Source organism: Lycorma delicatula, chromosome 12 (genome assembly GCF_047948215.1).
Source record: "Lycorma delicatula isolate Av1 chromosome 12, ASM4794821v1, whole genome shotgun sequence".
In the NCBI taxonomy this organism is placed as follows: Eukaryota; Metazoa; Arthropoda; class Insecta; order Hemiptera; family Fulgoridae; genus Lycorma; species Lycorma delicatula.
The window spans coordinates 28,233,332-28,254,012 of record NC_134466.1 but is presented as its reverse complement, the minus strand read 5'-3'; the positions used below and the strand labels follow the sequence as shown (position 1 = coordinate 28,254,012).

The window sequence follows — 20,681 nt, the reverse complement described above, 5'->3', positions numbered from 1 at the left end:
GCCGCGGTCGGTATTCCGGCATTGGCTTTAAACTGATACATTAAAGAATCATTAAAATGCTGTTAAAGTTTGCAGGCGGGGAATCCCAAATGGTCATGACTACGACTATTGTTGCAGAACCTGAGGGTATATTTTCCATAATGAATATGCGTTTTTTGTTAATTTACATAGTAAAAGAGTGGATACGGCTGAAAAATATGGTAAGAAAGGGGGGGGGGTTAAAAATATGGTCTCCTTGGACGTTACAGTTTTCTCTGAAAGTAAGGATGACAGTTTTTATGTACAACCCGAGGTTTTCATTACTATTGGCAAAAATGAGATAAAATCATTTAATTACACTTACTGGATTTCAGAAAATTTTGGTACAATATTACATTTTAAACTTAATTTTCTTGACAAGATTATTTTACAGAAGTATACTTTACTTCTGTGGCTATTAGCCGGAGCTTTATCAAAACCTCTTTTTGTAGCAAATTCTACTGCATTACAGGTGCAGCAGTATACATTAAAAATGCAGCAATCGCAACAGATTCCACTTAGTACTTCATTAATGGTGTCTCAACAGCAGATGATGAATGAACAGATGCCGTCAACGATAATGACACAAGACTTACCATATCCTTCTTCTGTAGGTATGTCACAAAGGTATCCATGCTCTCAAGGTGGACCACCCGCTAAAGAAATGATAATATCACAGTGCTGTTTACCACCACCACCACCACCACCTTCTTGCTCACGTCTTCTAGATCCACCAGTAATGAAGTGCATGGACTGTAGCTGTGCTCCTGAAGTTGTAAATGAACCGATACAAATAATATCACAGTGCTGTTTACCACCACCACCATCTTGCTCATGTCTTCCAGATCCACCAGTAATGAAATGCATGGACTGTAGCTGTCCTCCTGAAGTTGTAAATGAACCGATACAAATAATATCAGAGTGCTGTTTACCACCACCACCACTTTGCTCATGTCTTCCAGATCCACCAGTAATGGAGTGCATGGACTGTAATTGTGGATGTGCACTATCTATCAATACTCCTAAAGTACTGAGTGAGCTACCTTCTTTTTCGACCAATATAAATTTACCTTCGAGAACTCAGCAACCATCAATATCTCCACAACCATCAATAACTCCACAACCATCAATAACTCCGCAAACATCAATAACTCAACAACCATCACAAAGACCTTGTTGTTCAAAGCCTTGTGTGAAAGGACCATGTGCTAAAATGGATTCATTCGCATATCGTTCAAGTGGCTTACAGCAACTGTCATTTCCAGCAGTGAATGATCAAAATCAAAACAGATCAATATCATTACAAAAAAATTCGGTACCATCAGATTTATCTACAATGTCTACATCTGTTACACTAAATTCTTTTCTAATCAATTCAAAATTCAAGAATGTGAAAGATTCCTTGGATCTTATGGCTATGATGCGAAAAGTAAATAGTACAAATCCTTCACAATCTCAGCAGACTAATAATATACAAAAATCAAAAAATCAGTTTCAATCGATGCCAACATCCAGTTCATTAGAAAGTCAACAACAGGTAACCAATTTTTCAAGTAATAAAAATAAAATTTAGTTAATTAAGTTACTAAGATGAGGCCAAAGGAACAAACGGTTAGAAATTGAGGTTCACAGTATGTCTGAGAAGTTTACAAACTAAATTAAATTTAAAAAAAATACTTTAAATAAATATATTTAAAGATTTACTATATTTAAAGATGAATTTACTCACATCAGCTCTCTACATAGAGAACCCTTCTCTAGTTATACACTCGTTACAGTGCTGGTAAAGCCTGTCAAATGTTCTAGAGAAATAATCTGCTCAGTGCAAGTCCTATGGATGGCTGGAATGTCATCAAAAAATCGGCCTTTCATCCTTCAGGGCTAATAACCAAGGAGATCTGACCTGGTATTGTGGTGAAATCGGCATATGTCCTAGCAGAGAACAAATGTGCACTCCAGGCCCTACTTGCTGAAGCTTTCAGGGGCTCTCATGCATTGACATTCATGGGCAATTGCAGGGGGGCATGTGGACAACAGAAGGCTCTGTTACACTTGCAATCACATCGACCGTGGTTAGCATATTGCGGCTGTAAAGATTGTATAAGTCAGTGTCCAAAAATCGTTAAGTGAAAAACATGATGGTTTCAGAGTCCACTCCTACTTGACTGAGATTGGAATTAGTCAGAATAATTGTTATAAATAATTATCCATGTTTGATAAATATTCAGAGCTCCACTTGCTACCTAAATGTATTGTACTTAATGTATAACTGTTATTGGGAACATAGATGGTACGTTCTGGAAGTGGGGATTATGTACCTCATGGTATGATTACTATTATTGAAAATCATAATTATTTAAAAATGTGAACAATAACAACTAAACTTTTTCTTATTATTTATAATTATTTTATTTATAATACTGATTCCATAATGTTTCTCTGATCTTCCTTGCTCCTTTCAGCTAGGAGTACGTTTTGTTACATATTGTAAAAAAGAATTTCCATAATTACCTCAGTTTTATCTAAGAATTTCTTTATTTTCTTAGTCCAACCTTTAGTAATTACAACAGTTAGTAATTTAGTTAGTCCATCCTTTGTAATTTTACTTATGTAATTGACTTTAGTATTTATATTTTATCATCATCTCTGCCATCTGGAACGTCTGAGTGAGTGTATATCCTAGAATATACCTTTTCATTTGAAGAAAGACAGAACAAAGTAATGATGTGTCTTAGCTTCCTAGACAGCTTGCCCTCAACTTAAGTCATCCAGAATTATCATTATTACCAAATCTCTTTGCAGTTCTTTTTAACTCAGATCTTGTCTCCTTTGAAAGTCTTTGCTTTATATACTTCTGGACATTCTCAAGTCCATCGTTCTGAATACATAGTCTTAATAGAGTATAATTATCTACCTTTCTTACCTTTGACACACGTTTCGGATGTACTCATTTTCAAAACTCTCTGCACTGTGAGTTTATTGCAGTGATCTTTGAAAATGGGGTGTATCCAAAACATGTCAGCAGAAGAAACATAGATAATTGTACTAAATATAAAAATTATGACGATATAGTAGAAAACATATAAAAATATATATTAATAATAATTTTGATTACACCCGTTAATTTTTCACTCGTTCTTCATTTTTAATTCATTCACCTGTTTAATTAAGATAATGAAAATCAATTTTTTTTTTTAAATGAAATGATACTTAGAAAGACCGTAATAGTCTTTCTAAAAATGGTTTAGCTACCTATTAGGTAGTAATTAATGGATGTAGTGGTGATCATGTTAATTTAATTTTTGTAGTTTGACAACTTTCATCAAAAGCAATTAATGGTAATATCAATACTGATGATTGAATGTCAAATAGAACTTCTGATTATAGTACTGTATCAGAATAATAAAACTAGTAGGTTACAAATTTAGGTATTTATATTAATTTAATTGCTTTATTTTAGTAGACAATTAATTAATTTTAGATAAATTTTTTATCCAATACATATTTTTTCATTCTGTCTCATTTTCAGAATGGAAGTGACTATTGGCCTAAAGGAAACAATTGTATAGTTTGTGGAAATGAAGTGAAAAATAGAACTAAATTTACAAGTTCATTTGCAAATGTAAGAGTTAAAAGAATCTGTATGTATAATACAATTTAAATTAAATATATATAAAATTAATCGTATCAAAAATATCACAACTGGTTTATTTTGTTCTATTAAATCTGATAAAAGATAAATATTTTTTTAGTACAGCAGCTTTTTTTTTTGTTCACCTGGGATAATACAAAATATTAAAAATTAACATAAAACTTATTGAAACTTTGAAGTTCTAAAAATTTTGTAAGGTTTTTATTAACCTAACAATTTTTTAATTCACAAGAAAGAATGAAAGCATCTTAATGAGTTGTATTTGGTTGGTAAATTTCTATAGTGTAATACGGATGTAATTTTCATCTACTGTTATTTCTTTGGAAAAATAAGATATTACAGCACAAAGTTGATTAATAATCTGGTTGGTGTTATAATATTATCGACTCTTGTCATTCATTTTATGTATATTATTATTTTTTATTAAATTAAGAGAGAAAACTAATTGTTCAAACAGCATATTTCTATGATTTCTTTTTAAGAAGTAATAGTTTGTATCAATTATGTTTATTTTTTTTATCATTAACCGATAACTTATGTAGTAGTCTTTTGTTTCACTTTTTAGAACGGAAATAACTCATACCAAAATGGAGAAACAACAATATCATTACTGAAAAAACCATTGTCACCGAGTTTATCTAGAGAAACTTCATCTGATACGCTAGGTTCTTTTATAATCAATCCAAAATTCCACAACGTAAAAGATTCCCTTGATCTTAGGCGTATGAAGAAAAAAATTAGTGAAAATTCTTCACAATCTCTGCAAATGAATAAAATGGAAAAATCACAAAATCAGTTTCAATCGATGACAAGATCCAGTTTGTCAGGAAGACAACAGGTACCGGTTTTTCAAATAATAAAAATAAAATATAGTTATATTTTTAAAGTCACCAAGATGAGGCTAAAGGAACAAATGATCAGAAACTGAGTTTAAAAGATACAGAAAGAACAGGATACAGTTTTATATTAACTTATTTTATTTATGAAAATGTATTAAGACACATCTACCACTTTTCCATACTTTACTGCAACCCATGTTAAATTATAAGTATTTTAAAGTTATCATTAACTGTTAAGCGTATAAATTTGATAGTGAGGATTTGTTGTATATTTCTGAATGACTTTTATTCTTGATATATATATCAAGAAGCAGTCTTTACGCTAAGAAAACTTTGACAAACTTCATCCTAACAGATTCTCTTTTGGAACATATTGATTTAATGACAAGTAGCTTTAGATTGTGATGTTTGAAAAAGAAATGAATGTTTGAAAAAAATTAATTTATCACAGGATTCTTTGTTAATGAGAAAAAATAAAATTTGCTGTTACACACCCAAGAAAGATATGCTTTACTTTCATTTTTGGTATATTTATTTTTTTATTCTTCCATTCAAATAAATTTATTGCATATATACCGTCTAGTATTCTCAAAACAATTTTTTTAAACTTAATAATTTTTTTTTTTATGTTTTAGTTATATAAAAAGGTACAACTAAATCTCTTCTTATATATCAATCTCTATTATTTATAATATTGCTTTATTTTTCTGTGATCTTTTGTGTTCCTTTGAGTTCGAAGTGGTTTTTCATTTTACATATGGTAACAGAACTACCTTAATTACTTCTCCCTTGCGCCAGTTTTTTTAATAGATTCTATCTAGATTATTTAGTTATCTTTTCTGTATAAGAGCTTGTTGGCTGCTGTAAGTTTTCTTTGTACTTAACTTGAATATTTATGTGTTTTAAAAATATTTTGCTTCCTTTAGATGTTTGTTGTTAATTAATTATTGTTAACGATTTTTTTTTTTGTACCCGAGTAATTTATAATTATTTTCACTGGGGTTCTTTTACAAATAATTTTCTATTGATTGAAATCAGAATAACATTTTGTTTGAAATGAATCCACCCCCTAGAATATAAAACGTGTACCTTTTTATTTGAAGGGCAGTCGGTACAAAAGTAATGATGAGCTTAGTTTTGAGACAACTTGCCATCAATGTAAATCATCCATTCTTTTTATTTTTATTGTAACTAAACCCCTGCACACCTCTTCTAATAACTCAAGGATCTTTTCTCCTTTGATATATAGTCTTTGCTTTCTATACTTATTGATTTTCTCGACTCCTTCATTCTGATTATACTCCTTTACAATTAATTTTTTACAATTTGCAAATATTTCATCTGTACTTAATTTTTAGCCAATCTCCAATTTTTTCTGCTTTGAATTGAACCAGAAAAATTAATTCACCCACTTAAGTTAATGAAAATCTTAAGGATACATAGAAACACCATAATGCTGATGGTTATAATCTTATTTAATTAATTTTCTTTTGAAGTACAAACTTTTTTTTTCTTTGTAGTATTAATGAAATCATTCCCTTGAAAAAAAGAAAAGGAGATAAAATGTGATTAATTATAATCAGGTGATATTTATTGGATGTAGTGGCAATCATGTTATACCTATTTTTCTAATTTTTCAATCCCAAGCAATTAATGTTAATATCTATACTGAACGATGAATGTCCAAATAGATAACTGGTGATCGTAAAGTCAAACAACCGAAATGACAGCAAATTGTTTTATAGAAAAACTTATTAATTTAATACTTACAAGTTTATAATTTATTTGATTTATGATTTTCAATTCGTGCATGAACGCGTTTTCTTACATTGTATGCGATAGTCTTCAGTGTAGCAGCAGTGATATTTGATATACAGTCCTCAATATTTTGTTAAAGTTCATAAAGTGTATGCGGGTTGTTTTAGTACACATTATCTTTACAAAAGTTATATATTGCATGATTATTCCTTAATACCGTTCAGCTGTAATGGTCTCCGAAAAAAGATAGTCCGACAATTCCCCGACGAGAGACTCCATTTTCTGAAGACCATATTCTATAATTTCAACTGTTAACATATCCGCTAAGACGAAACCAAACTTCATCGCTTAAAAAAATCCTCGTCTAAAAAAAAATATTTAATTTCGAATGAAATTTCTAAACCACCGACAATACTGCGTACGTTTCTCCTTATCTGATTCTTGAAGCCGATGACTTAGGTTAAACCGGTACGGATTTAATTTTAGAACTTAAGAAGCCTTATGAACACTTCCGTAATATAGCCCGATCTGGTAAGTTCTCGAAGAGACCTTTTCGCAGATCGAAGTGTTTCATTTGTCGTCTGCAGACTGACGTCAGATAAAACACTTGGACTGGACAGCATTTACGCTTACGGTCATGCAACACTACCTTTATCCCGAAAAAAAAATAATTAAATGACATAGAGTGGATGCGTTTGGCAGATTAGCATCTGGAAATGCATTTAAAAAATATTCTTGACACTTCGCGTACGATTTTGATTCGCAGTAACTCTCAATAATAAAGACGCGTTAATCTTGCGTAAAACAAATTGCAGCTCGGACTAAAACTGCTTGGTGCCACCCCCACTGTTACTCGAAACCATGATCTAGCAGTACTACCATACACTATTCTGTCGCACAAAAAATTACCCTAATTAAAATATCTTTTACAAATTTAACTGACATTCTTATAAAGCAGAAAAATTTGGGTTGCGCGACTTTACGATCATTCTGCATTAAAAATACGAGTATATCAGTGTAATAATTGGTAGACTACAGATAATTGAATATTTAATTTACCCCTTTATTTCAGTTTAATAATTGTTAATTTAATTTATATATAGATTTTTTATTTAACACTTTGTTTTCTTTCATTTTAAGAATGGAAATGACAGTTACTCTGCAGGAAACAACTGCATAGTTTGTGGCGTTGAACTGAAAAACGGAACTAAATCTGCAAGTTTATTGGCAAATGTAAGAGTTAAAAATATTTATAAAATATAAATTAAATTAAATTTATATAATAACAGTAATTGTAAACAAAATATCGCAACAGATTTCTTTTATCCCGACTCCATGACACGTTCACCATTTTCTACAGACACTTTCGATCGTCCCGTACTCTTTCTTTAAACAGACGTTCGATTGTTTCAAACTTGATTCTGCCATCGACGAATGTTATTGCACTCACAGAATCACAATTGTGATCCTGTGCATTCAAACACCGTCTTTGCTAACGATGCAGTCTAGCGGAAAGATAGAGAATCAATCTACGTCCGTGCGCGCAACTAACACTGACGTTTTTGCTTCTTTATTTTAACCTTAAATCAGCGCTGTATATATCATCCGAGAAATATTATAACAAATTAAACCCCCAATTTTTTTCCACCCGATATAATACGAAATATTACACTTTTTATTACATGCGTATTTAAGATTTGCATGTTAAGAGGCACATTTTCTTCCAAAAATAATTATGTATCCACTATAATGATACAGGAGATAATTTGAAGTAAGCTCATCAAATTTACTACTTACCTAATAGCTTTTATTACTAACAGTTTTTGTTTTTTACCGAGTAGACCACCACCAGCTTGGATAGAAGTTTTTCTGAGCATGCATGACATTTTCATCAGTAAACCAGATTTCTTAGCTCCAATCTATCTATAATTATGTATAATTTTCTGAAGCTTGAAAATGGTTTATACAAAGGGACAATTAAACTCAACGTAATTCAGCAACTTGTCTGAAACAAGCTATTTGTTGTTGTGTCAATATCAAGAGAGATCCCACGTATGAACCGGTGAAAGTTTAAAAATTATTTTATTTCAATCATTAACGATTCATTTTATCGTATATAATTTTTTCTGTTTTGTTTTAAGAATGGAGATTGTGGTTACAAATCGGGAAATGTCTACGATTTAAATGAAAATGCAAATAGAAATGAGAATGAAAGTGAATCGGTTGTAAGTCCGTATTTAAATGTAAGGAACAACAATGATTACATTAATACGTTAACAATAAACTAAATATTGTACATAACTAATTTATTTTTAAAGCAAAGAAGCAATCAAAATACAGAGAATGACAACCAGGTGCAAACTTTACGCATTTTTATAATGACATTCCAAGTGTAAAATAACATAAAGAGAATCAAATGTATTCAATAAATTGGTGCCAATTAGTTACTGTGAAACTCTTTATTACCGAGAATAATTAAACCTGAAACTAGCTGAAACATGTTATTTACTCCAATAGTCAGATTGATAGTTACCATGTTATAGTCATTATGGAAAATAATAGTTTGTTTACATGTTGTGAAATTAAAGGGGAGTATAATTCCAAGAAACTGAGAATAAAAGAAAACTGGTGTGCTAGTTCATATGAGAAACTAACATAATAATCCATATGATTCATAGCTCCTCAATATATAAATTAAAAAAAAAAAGAAAAAAAAAGTATTATCTTAGAATTATTAAGGAGAGAAATGTTACTTCTTTGAATATTTAATATTCAGGGTGTAGAACCTGACATGAAAATACAATTCGAAAAGATGCGATTTTTCAAATTAAACCAACTACGTTTACAGTTCTAAACATGACCTAACCTAACAGTGAAATGAAAATGGGGAATAAAAGAAGAAATAAGTGAAAACATTATATTTCAGTTTAAATATATTAGTAATAAAGAATACTTTCAAAAAATACCTCGAATTATGTTAGAAAAGGATTTTTTTACATTTGATGAACCGCGGGACTCGAATATATGTGCACTATTTAATGCATTACGAATCGCCGCGATACAAAAACTTGATAATGTTCGCAATAAAATATAAAAGAAAATATACTTTTTTTTTTTTTTTGTCTTCAGTCATTTGACTGGTTTGATGCAGCTCTCCAAGATTCCCTATCTAGTGCTAGTCGTTTCATTTCAGTATACTCTCTACATCCTACATCCCTAACAATTTGTTTTCCATATTCCAAACGTGGCCTGCCTACACAATTTTTCCCTTCTACCTGTCCTTCCAAAATTAAAGCGACTATTCCAGGATGCCTTAGTATGTGGCCTATAAGTCTGTCTCTTCTTTTTACTATATTTTTCCAAATGCTTCTTTCTTCATCTATTTGCCGCAATACCTCCTCATTTGTCACTTTATCCACCCATCTGATTTTTAACATTCTCCTATAGCACCACATTTCAAAAGCTTCTAACCTTTTCTTCTCAGATACTCCGATTGTCCAAGTTTCACTTCCATATAAAGCGACACTCCAAACATACACTTTCAAAAATCTTTTCCTGACATTTAAATTAATTTTTGATGTAAACAACTTATATTTCTTACTGAAGGCTCGTTTAGCTTGTGCTATTCGGCATTTTATATCGCTCCTGCTTCGTCCATCTTTAGTAATTCTACTTCCCAAATAACAAAATTCTTCTACCTCCATAATCTTTTCTCCTCCTATTTTCACATTCAGCGGTCCATCTTTGTTATTTCTACTACATTTCATTACTTTTGTTTTGTTCTTGTTTATTTTCATGCGATAGTTCTTGCGTAGGACTTCATCTATGCCGTTCATTGTTTCTTCTAAATCCTTTTTATTCTCGGCTAGAATTACTATATCATCAGCAAATCGTAGCATCTCTATCTTTTCACCTTGTACTGTTACTCCGAATCTAAATTGTTCTTTAACCTCATTAACTGCTAGTTCCATGTAAAGATTAAAAAGTAACGGAGATAGAGAACATCCTTGTCGGACTCCCTTTCTTATTATGGCTTCTTTCTTATGTTCTTCAATTGCTACTGTTGCTGTTTGGTTCCTGTACATGTTAGCAATTGTTCTTCTATCTCTGTATTTGAACCCTAATTTTTTTAAAATGCTGAACATTTTATTCCAGTCTACGTTATCGAATGCCTTTTCTAGGTCTATAAACGCCAAGTATGTTGGTTTGTTTTTCTTTAATCTTCCTTCTACTATTAATCTGAGGCCTAAAATTGCTTCCCTTGTCCCTATACTTTTCCTGAAACCAAATTGGTCTTCTCCTAACACTTCCTCCACTCTCCTCTCAATTCTTCTGTATAGAATTCTAGTTAAGATTTTTGATGCATGACTAGTTAAAAAAATATACTACAAATTATTTTATTAGTAAATGAAAGAACTGAAGATGAAACATTTTTTTTAATTTTCATCACTTCTTTAAAAAAAAAATTAATAGTTTTATTAAAAAAAGGAATAAATAAAACAGAAATAAATTCCATTGGTAAAAAATAATTTAACGATAAAAATTGAGGGTTATATTTACAAAGTAATTTACATCACGCATTTTCGATTCGTAAAGGTCATTATACTAGTTTTATTAAAAAAGGAATCATACCAACCAAAAAAAAAAAATTGGCCGTGAAATTCTAAGACAATAAATTTTAATAATAAATCTATAAGATATCAATGAAATTGTAAACCGTACGGTAAGAGTCTCGCAGATATCATTTCTTCGCTCAAAAAACAAAAATTTTTGTAATATAAATAAAACTGTTTTTAACAAAACGACACTGATATGAAAAAAAAGGTAAGACATTTATATTATCAAAATCTGTTTTTAATTTAGAATTTTGTTTAAAAAAATCTTAAGTATATATAATAAGACAACAGACATACAATAATAGATAATAATGTTTAAGCGTTCCTTATAATAAGCAAAGAAAAGAAATTTGTTACAAAACTTTTACCGGCCCGATTTCATTTATATGTAATACATATCACATTTACAGAAATAATAATTCTTATGATTATTCCATGTTTATTAAATGAAATCGGGCCGGAAGAAATGACCAGGTGGTGACCGGAACCGCTTTTTAAGCTTAATTCAGTCCCCACTCTGTAAGAGGTCTCCACCTCTGCAAAAACAGCCACACCGAATAATTTTCGGCCACACAGACCAAACGTGCTCCACACGTTTTCCCTTACACGAGTTATCTACTTATCTTACTCCCGAAAGTTATTTCTTGCAGATAAAGACCCACCGGTAATACCCTTTAACGGAATTGTGTACATAATAGTACTGAAAACTACTACGACAAACGTATAATATGCAACAAAATACAGTAAAATTCACAACATAAACCCCGACCCGAATACTCGCCTTACAAAATATATTCATAAATACCGACGATGTAACATTACCTATATACATAAAAATCAGTACACTTAATACATACAGAAACTAATCTCGCTCAACTACGAGTACATATATACAATGCAATGAATAATAAAAAAATACACAACAATAAAATAAGCCCCGACCGAAAAAGAGCACATCAACTACGACCCGTGCGAAGTACTCCTACTCGCCCGTTTTCTGCCTTTCTTCCACTCCCAATAGCATAAACCGTGGCAGTTATACCCCACCACGCTGCTTCAGAGGCAAGCATCTTAGGGACTACATTCCCGATCCTTAACTCCACAAACTCATCCACTACTCGGCGCCTTACATCATGCCACCGCCCACACCATAGAACATGTTCTGGGGAGTCAACGACCCCACAATACTGGCATAGAGGAGAAGCCCTCTTCCCAATGAAGATATGCCCCAAAGCAGCCATAGCCACTCAAAAACTGTCACCTCATAAGACAGGTTTCCGAAATTCCTTCTCATCCACACATTAATTTCTGGGATCCATTCACCCGTCTTCGATTCTCTCCATCTCTCCTGTCACTAGTTGATAAGCCTTGTATTAGCGTCACCGGTCACCGAGGATTGCATCTTAAAAGCTCTTGCCGAGGTGGAAGACGTCGACTGTAAATACGTTTTTGCAATTTATTGACATAGAGGCAGCATTTTCTTCCTTGTGTTGCTCTGTCTTCTATGGTTTGGTTTGCTTGGCATTTCTTCCGCCACCACACCATTCGGTCGCCCTAAAGCATAAGACCGAATGTCTCTGCCAGAAACGGCTACTGAGCCACAAAAGTTTAGCGACCAGTGTCCTAACTAGCTCCTAGAGTTAACCTAAAAGCGTGAACGGAATAAGCGTGGTAACATACACCACTCGCTTGCGTATCCCACCGCCCACTTGTCATATATCACTAAAATGGGTAGGCGCATCCCGTCAACTACTAAAACATTTATGACTATCAATAATTAATTTATATTGTCAAAGACAGCAATTCGCTGCCACGCTTAGGCCGCTGAATGCCAGCAAGTACCTGTCCACCATTAAAGCGCTTGGAGCCTTAATCTGGTTGAACAAAGCAACCGCATCAGGAAACTCCCACACCGTCCGACAATGCGGCTCTCGCCACACTGACTGGCCGCTTGGAGTGACCAATTTTCCCCTTGACCTCTATGTTCCAGGGTGGCCTCTTCTGCACCCCCCTCCCCACAAGAGCTGGGCAATCGAACATCATGTGTTCGTTCACTTAAGCCTTAAATCAATTAAGGCCCTCTATGAGTTGGAACGCCGTAATGTTCCCGTAACCCTGCAGGCCGTAGTGCGTGACTATTTGTCTATCCGTCACCAGGGGAAGCCCGCAGGGTTCCGTTCTCAGACCCCTGCTGTGGAACCCGGTATTTGACGGATTTCTGGGACTGATATTCCCAGAAAAAGAGTATCATTTAGTTCGTGGTAATTCACGACCGCAGCTGGAAGACCGGGCGTAGACGGCTTTGTCGACCGTGGAGGTCTGGATGGACATGCAACATTTAAAAATATAAGGCCAAAGACGACGTTTATGCTTCTCAAGGGTGCAGACAAATTATCGTACAGTCCTAACCCCACATTAAGTATAAAGGCTGCGTGATCAGCCGAGCAAAGTTCATAATTACGTAGGTGTTTTGTTTGATGAGAAGTTGCCGTTTAGCAGCCACATGTAGCATCACAAGTAGCGGGGGACGCCGTCTCTGTGATGCACAAGCTTAGGTGGATTGCTCGGAAGGATTACGAGCTGCCGGACCGTCATTTGTACATGGCGTACGGAGGTGTCTTCGAAAGTATGGCCCTTTATGCTGCGTCCGTTTGGGCGCTTAGGTTGGACAGAAATAGCACTTAATCAGAATTTAAGGAGTGCCCAGCGCAGAGCATTAATAGTACTACAGGACTTGGGGAGGATTATATGCCTCTCCTTCGTGTTTAAGGGCAACGGGTGCCCACGTGCTCTCCAACAACGCGAACTTGAACCAATATTTCTTTCGATTCCGACTGGCAGCTGATAAGCTGTGCGTCTGGCGTCTGCGAGGAGTCCAGTACGTCTGCCCAGCTCTTGGGGGGCCAGAACTCAGGCCACCCTGGATCTTAGAGGTCAAGGGGAAAATTAATCACTCATAAGCGGCGAGTCAATGTGACGTGGGGATGTCATATATTTTAGTAGTTGACAGGATACGACTACCCATTTTAGAATATATAACAAGTGAGCGGTGGGACACGAAGCAAGTGGTGTGTGGCACCATGCTTAGTTCGCTCACGCAATTAGGCTAGCTCTAGGAGCTAGTTAGGACACTGGTCGCTAAACTGATTGGAGGCTCAGTAGCCGTTTGCGACACAGACATTCGGTGTTATGCTTTAGGGCGACCGAATGGGATGGTGGCGGAAGAAATGCCATGCAAATCAAATCAATTATGTCCAGTGTACTCAGTAGGCACAAAGGGCGATAGCCAGTGACATTATCTTCCTGATACCTACCCTTTTCCAATAATACCAACCGAGCAACCTTCCAAGCATCCGGCACAAACTAATCTGTTAACAGTAGTAGTATCTTTTGCGGGATCACGTTGGTCACGACCTGCACTGCATCACCGGTGATGCCGTCCAGTCCAGGGCTCTTACTTGTTGTAATGCGCATAGCGGCATCTGTTACTTAATCCCGATTAAACAGAGGCACTGAGCCTTCCAGAGCGATTTCCCGCCAAGGCACCCTATCAAGCCTTTGGGAATAGTTTTTCCAACCAATCCACCAGGCGCTCTCTCAGCAGAACGGGGAGGGAACGATCAAACTTCATCACTATCTTGTAGGCGCTACCTCACACGTCACCATCAACTTTACCTAGCAGGTCAGCCCACTTAGTTCTCTTAGCCCGATTAATACCTGCCCTATACGCCCGCCTGGCTTCGTTAAGCATCCCTCTATCTTGAAGGATGGCTGGGCGAGCACCGCCCCGTAACAACCTCTGCAGTCGCTATTTTGCTCTGAGGCATTCACTACGTAGCTTCGTCACTCATCGCACCACCAGTAGACTCCCTTACTTCTAGCCGTGCTTTCCAGCCGAAGCTCGTCTAGCGCCTCCTGCACTATAAGTTACCTCGTCCGGCATAGTAGCATTTCTTAGCCTATCAGCGATGGTATCACGAAAGACTCCCACAGCGCTCTCGCTCGGCTTTCAGTTCTTGGGGAAACCACTATCTATACACCCGATCGCAGCATACGTGAACGCGACGGCACTGTGGTCACTGAGGTCTCCTCATCCAACACACCCCAATCGCTGAGGATAGTGCAGTATTAAGAGACAAATCACTGGTACAGTAATTCAATGACAATAATTGGTACAATTCAATGACAATGAAACTGAAACTGCTATTTTTGGAGATAATTTCTGGCTGCGTTTAAGCACTTGTAACCCATGTTTTTTGTTAATTTTCTCATTTCAGTAATAGTTGTTCATTTTTAAAGAAATGTTCACCTTTGTGTTTGGCCCATTCTTGTCAAAATGCTTTACATTAAATATGTATTTTTTTACTGTTAAGTATATTTTTATACTCCATAAATGTATGTTTGTACATAAATGTTTGCTTAAAACGTGGGAAATGACCTGATTTTTTAAAGTATGTTTTAATCATAGTTTATTAATTTCTTAGGATAGTTTAAAAAGTAAATATATCCCGATAACTACATTATTGAGTGAGCGGTAAGACTTAAGTTGATACAGAGTATTTTTATATAATTATATTATTTTATGTAACTAATCTTTGAGTTGCTTATTAAATCATATATTTATAAAATAATATTTTGTTTCCATTGAGATTTTTATTCTTCTATTTCCTGGCTGGCATTAACTCCAACATCAGTGTTTATGAAGGTTCCTCAATTATATTGTAATATTCTACTACAAATATTAAAGGCAAAGAAAACTTCTTGGCTCTTCGGTTAAGTGTAAAAATTGTTAAAATTTGTTTCTTTGTTTAATATTTTATAATTGTAAAAAGGATAAAATTTTATAAACTAAGATGTGATTACTACAGAGATTTGCATAATTAATGCCTGGTAAGCCAATATATGTTGTTAGCACATATATGCCTAACTTAACATAGGCGGACGACAACGGTAGCAGCCCAGATGTAAACGGGAGTACAGTACACGTACGCGCTTGCACAGCGTCACTCTCACCGTGCAGCCCTCTCACCATAGCGGCGCTGCGGCTCCCACACCCTCAGATCCCAATAACAGAACGTGCATGAGATGAATTTTTAATTCATCGTCGACCACCATTTGAAGACCAAAAAGAAGATATCCCAACCCCGTAGGGGAAGACACCCGCCTGTGACGCTTCCGGTCGTCACCCCCCCCCCCGCCCGTTCACAGCTCTGATGGGCTTTAACGGGAGTCCTCTTTCGCTTAACTTCCTACATCTCATAGTAATAAGCCAGGCCTCGTTGGAATGCCACCGATGTAATCATCAAAATCACCATCGGTGATTTTCAAACTTGGCTTTTGCCTTCGCTATAGGCCTCGACCGGACAACTAGAATGCCTACATCGTTGCGGAAGAGCGGAAGCACGAACCCCGCGTCTAGTTCTACCTTTCATTTGAGCCAATTTCTAGTAAACGTCTCTAAATACGAGGCAATTTAACAAAAACATACCACCAGAAATGTTGTTAGCAACGAAATTTAGTCCTAGTTCCCTTAGTGAACTCAACTTCAATTCATATCCCCTGGCTTTGTTTCATTATGGACTCCGGTCTGGTCTACCACGGAGAGGCGGACAGACCTCCTACTTCCACTCAGCTCCATCGTTGAGTCCCGCTACACTTCACGGCTGCATGGTTAACCCATGCCCTCAACAATGAATTCGCCGTTCCGCCGACAGCTAAACAGTCAAAATAATCATCAAAAATTTTTAATCTAACCGAGGCTCGATGCCAGCACGCCTACCTTCAGCTAATTAACTGCCCAGGTGGTCCCTAGCCACCCGTAGTGCAACTCTATATCCCTTCGGCCATCTTGTTCAGGGCGAGGAAACAAAGGAAGCCAGTTGACTCGCAGATCAAAGGAGTTCACTCTCTCGGTTTCCCTAACAACTCTGGTACGTTCAGCTAGCCGCTAGACGACCTTTAAGAAGCATCATAGTGGTTTACTCCGCACTGAAAACCATCTTATGCTGAAAACTCCACAACCTTACAACCTTACATGCCTGAGCGGCTCTGAGCAACCCATTCCCGACAGCTACTGGGCATCCGCAGTCGCATGAGAGTCGAACTCAACGACCCAGACGAGTGGACCTAGAACCCAACCTTTAGACAGGGTCTTTCCTACTTCCGGACGACGGTTCTATTGCTGAAATAGCTCGAGAGAGTTTTAATCTCATCTAGCGTGCACCCACGCTAGATGAGATTGCTGGAGTTGAAACAAGGCAGAAGGCCACCACAAGTTATTGAAAGCCCAGGATTTCTCAAAAAAACCGCAGAGTGCATATTTGGACTTGCTGGACGAAGCCAAATCCATCACCCTAAGAATTGCGTCCTCCGTATCCTTGCCGAGGCGGAAACCAATACTGGTCGTCCATCAGCATATGCTTAGAAGTTAAACTTCAACTGATGCTGAGGTACAAGTTCTTGAAAACCTTACTACAGGCAAAAGCGTCAGAGGATGGTAAGAAGAACTTACAGTGGGATCCTTGTTGCCACCATTGAAGAGCAATTTCAACACACTGCGTTTCCAACACGCTGGGAAATACCCAGCAGAAAGATCGTATTAAACCCGTAGTCGAAGGACCAAGAATCGCCAGCAGCGTGCGAATAAGGAGCTACACTGTGATATCATCATATCCGGGGGCTTTATTCCTAGCCCGGTTACAAATTACTTGGCAGACGTCCGCCTGGGTAATTTCAGAAGACAAATTCTGAGCGGCCAATTCAACTGCGTGGACGGAGCCCTAGCCACCCGAGATCCTAACCAGAACAAGGTACCTAGAAACGCCAACGCAGGTTAGAGGAGCAGTAAACTAAACAAGTAGACAACAGCGGTAAAAACCGCAGGGAAAAACTAAGACTCTACCAAGCCCACATTATCAAAAAGTACGGCTACTCAGTGTAAGACTGAGACTAACGAAGATAAAAGACAGATCCTCTTGTCCGATGCGGAAGCGACTTACAGTCTTACCACACTAGAAACCCACAGTCATCACCTATCTGTTGCCAAAGAAGCAATTTGGCGTCGCAAAAAATATACCTACAGCCTTCTGCATTGAAGAGGAGATGAATCATGATATCACAGAACAGATACAAATGACCTGGCAGATCACCCAGCTTGTGGTGGGCGTTGCAGAAAACAATCCCGAGACTCACAAGAACAAATTTCCTAACTCTGCGTACAAACACCAAACTTCAACGAAGGATACTGAAATACAATACTATTGCACGTAACAACCACAGTCCTTACTGTTGACCGAATGCTTGTACTCTTTGGGCAATCTTTTACCGTAGACGGACGATGGAGCCTCGGATTTGTGCTGACAGTTGTGCTTGTGATCTTCCTCGCCATAATGCGCGCAGACCGACGCATACTTACAGAATTTAGCTCTGTGGCCAAAACGACAGCACTTGAGCACCTTTGTACAACCACGTACTCCTTAACCGTGCAGGACGTAAGATCAACGTACAACCTACCCTCAGACACAAACTTCTCGAGACCAGCGCCGAGTTCAAATACGCCGTGATACCACTAGGCATCACGCTTACCAGTCTTGAAGAGTAGCCTACACTTTACTGAAGTCGGCCTCATACATTTCGGTATTCTGCTTCCTAATAAGAGACAGAACCTCCTCATCGGATTGCCATCGGTTAATGTCGTAGACAATGACAATGACGAGGCCTACGCTTCGCTTCGGAGCGACCTTAACCTCGAGCTTCTTTACCTCAGGAAACTCCGAGATGACTTGGACTGTCTCCTTGTCATTCGCAACCACTACCAGACCCTTGCTGGTCTCTTTAATTTCCCTGATGAGTTTTTTCCGGTCTCTACGAAGAACGACCTGGAAATTCTCCTCGAGTTGTCTTCTAGTTTTAGTAGACCCCTCAGGCTTGTTCACAAAAATAACCTCGGGCTGCTTCGAGGCTTGACTAGTCTCACGTTTGTCTTGTCGGAGAAGGCCTGAACTACCCTGACCTCCGTGGGCCTGGAGACAAACTTCTCAAAACCATCTGCCAAAGCAGACAGAACACCCTTGACATGCCGAAAACGGCATATTCTGCTCCTCGCTCCCGCGCTGACGCTGCGGGGACCTTCGACAAAGTCTAGAAGGTTGTCTATGCTCTGATGCGCTGCAGCCAACATCGCATACGAACTGCCAGGTTTACCCTGAGCAGCCAGAAAATCCTCGACCAACGGGTCGCGTGGGAAACCACCCTTCATCTACCTCTGAGACTTCACTCTCTGAATACGAGGAACGGTGCAATTTCCGCTCTCCTCTTCAGCCCAGGATCCACTACCAGCTGGACCTCTAGCATGGCCAGAGATACCCTAGCCTCACTAGCATGGGGTCGAGACATGCTCGATGTCTTCCTTCCTACAAAAAAAATCTGGGCGAACCCACGAATGTGACTGTCCGCAGTGAGCCACGGACAGCTTGGGACCTTCTTTATTCCCCTGTCACTCTTTGTACCTTTGGCCGCTACTGAATCGATAGGGTACAATACGTAAACGTACGGCGCGAAACCACAGATTATGGCCCCCACTCTGACAGGAGCGCAAGCAGGAGCAGGAAAAATCACTTGTTTGTAACAGGGTCTTACGACCAGGAGTCGTTGCCACCTTTCAGCCGCGATGAGGCGAGTACGCGGCCCAAAAAATGTAACCCTCTTACCTCCATGAAAGTAAGAAATAATGAGCCTAAAATGAATAAGCGCTAACTGTGTCGAATAATCTAATAATGAGCAAAGCCTAGATACTGCTGGAAGATACTCACTCGACCAACAGCCAGAAAATAACTGAGAATAGAAATTCTCAAAAATCGCTGCTGACGTAGCAGAACTGACCGGCCTGCCGAGGGGGGGCCGCTGGACCGACGCCGACCCGAGAATGCAGGGCTATGGGTATTGCGCGGACATTTTGCTGTGGGCCCAGGCGGTTATAGAACAATCTCGGATGCATTAAGGGCACCACATCCACGTTGTGATGAGGACCCAACTACCGCTCAGGGGAAGCCCGGTCTGATTACAATGGACGAGCCGCAAATCCCCGTTTACAGCCAAGTCGACTTCGCTGGAGACAATCCCAACACCGTAGGGGAAGCACTCACCTTGTGACGTTACCGGCCACACTACCCCCTTTACCAGAGGTAAAGACTTTACGAGAGATCGTCCTTAGATCCTCTAATTGATTACAACTGTCATTAGCCAGGCCTTGGCTTTCGGACCCAACAACTCTTCTCACGACTACCAAGAGGTTATAAAGTGCCACGTGCCGTCGAATCCATTGGGCGACAAGTGGGACAAAGATCGTCTGGACGAGAAGACTGGACATAGCACATGCTAGCCGACAAAAGGGACCCAACAATATTGACTGCCTGGTTGCGGCCAGCATTCCGTGCAGCATTATTCGGAAACATTTTTGCCGGTGATGACGGAAACTTTCAGCGGCCTACCACATTAGGACCCAGAACTGTTCCTCTCTCGTCTACAAACTCAGCTATAAGAAAGCCTGTTGAGCAATGGGCCGAGTACGCCGAAGGGCAGCGGAAAGGAGAGGCTCTGTTCTGGGCCAGGCAATACAAAGATCTAGAACACGATTGGTCAGAGTTCATCGACCAATTTCGGTATCAATATAACCACCCGGAGACTGCTTCCAAGCTCTGTTCTCAAGTTTATCGACAAACGCAAGGAGCTAATGAATCGGCGGAGCTTTTCCTGTTGCAGAAGAGGAAACGCATTCACCGACTAGCTCCCGGCAGTGAT

The 20,681-nt window shown here is 37.9% G+C and overlaps 1 protein-coding gene across 1 annotated transcript; it reads left to right on the top strand.

Moving 5' to 3' along the window:
- Window positions 1-682: 682 nt before the first annotated feature.
- On the top strand, window positions 683-3,679 carry LOC142333377 (uncharacterized). Its single transcript, XM_075380398.1, has 2 exons — window positions 683-1,555; window positions 3,548-3,679. Exons 1-2 carry the CDS (start codon window positions 683-685, stop codon window positions 3,677-3,679), a joined length of 1,005 nt encoding a protein of 334 aa, XP_075236513.1.
- The last annotated feature ends 17,002 nt before the right edge of the window (window positions 3,680-20,681 follow it).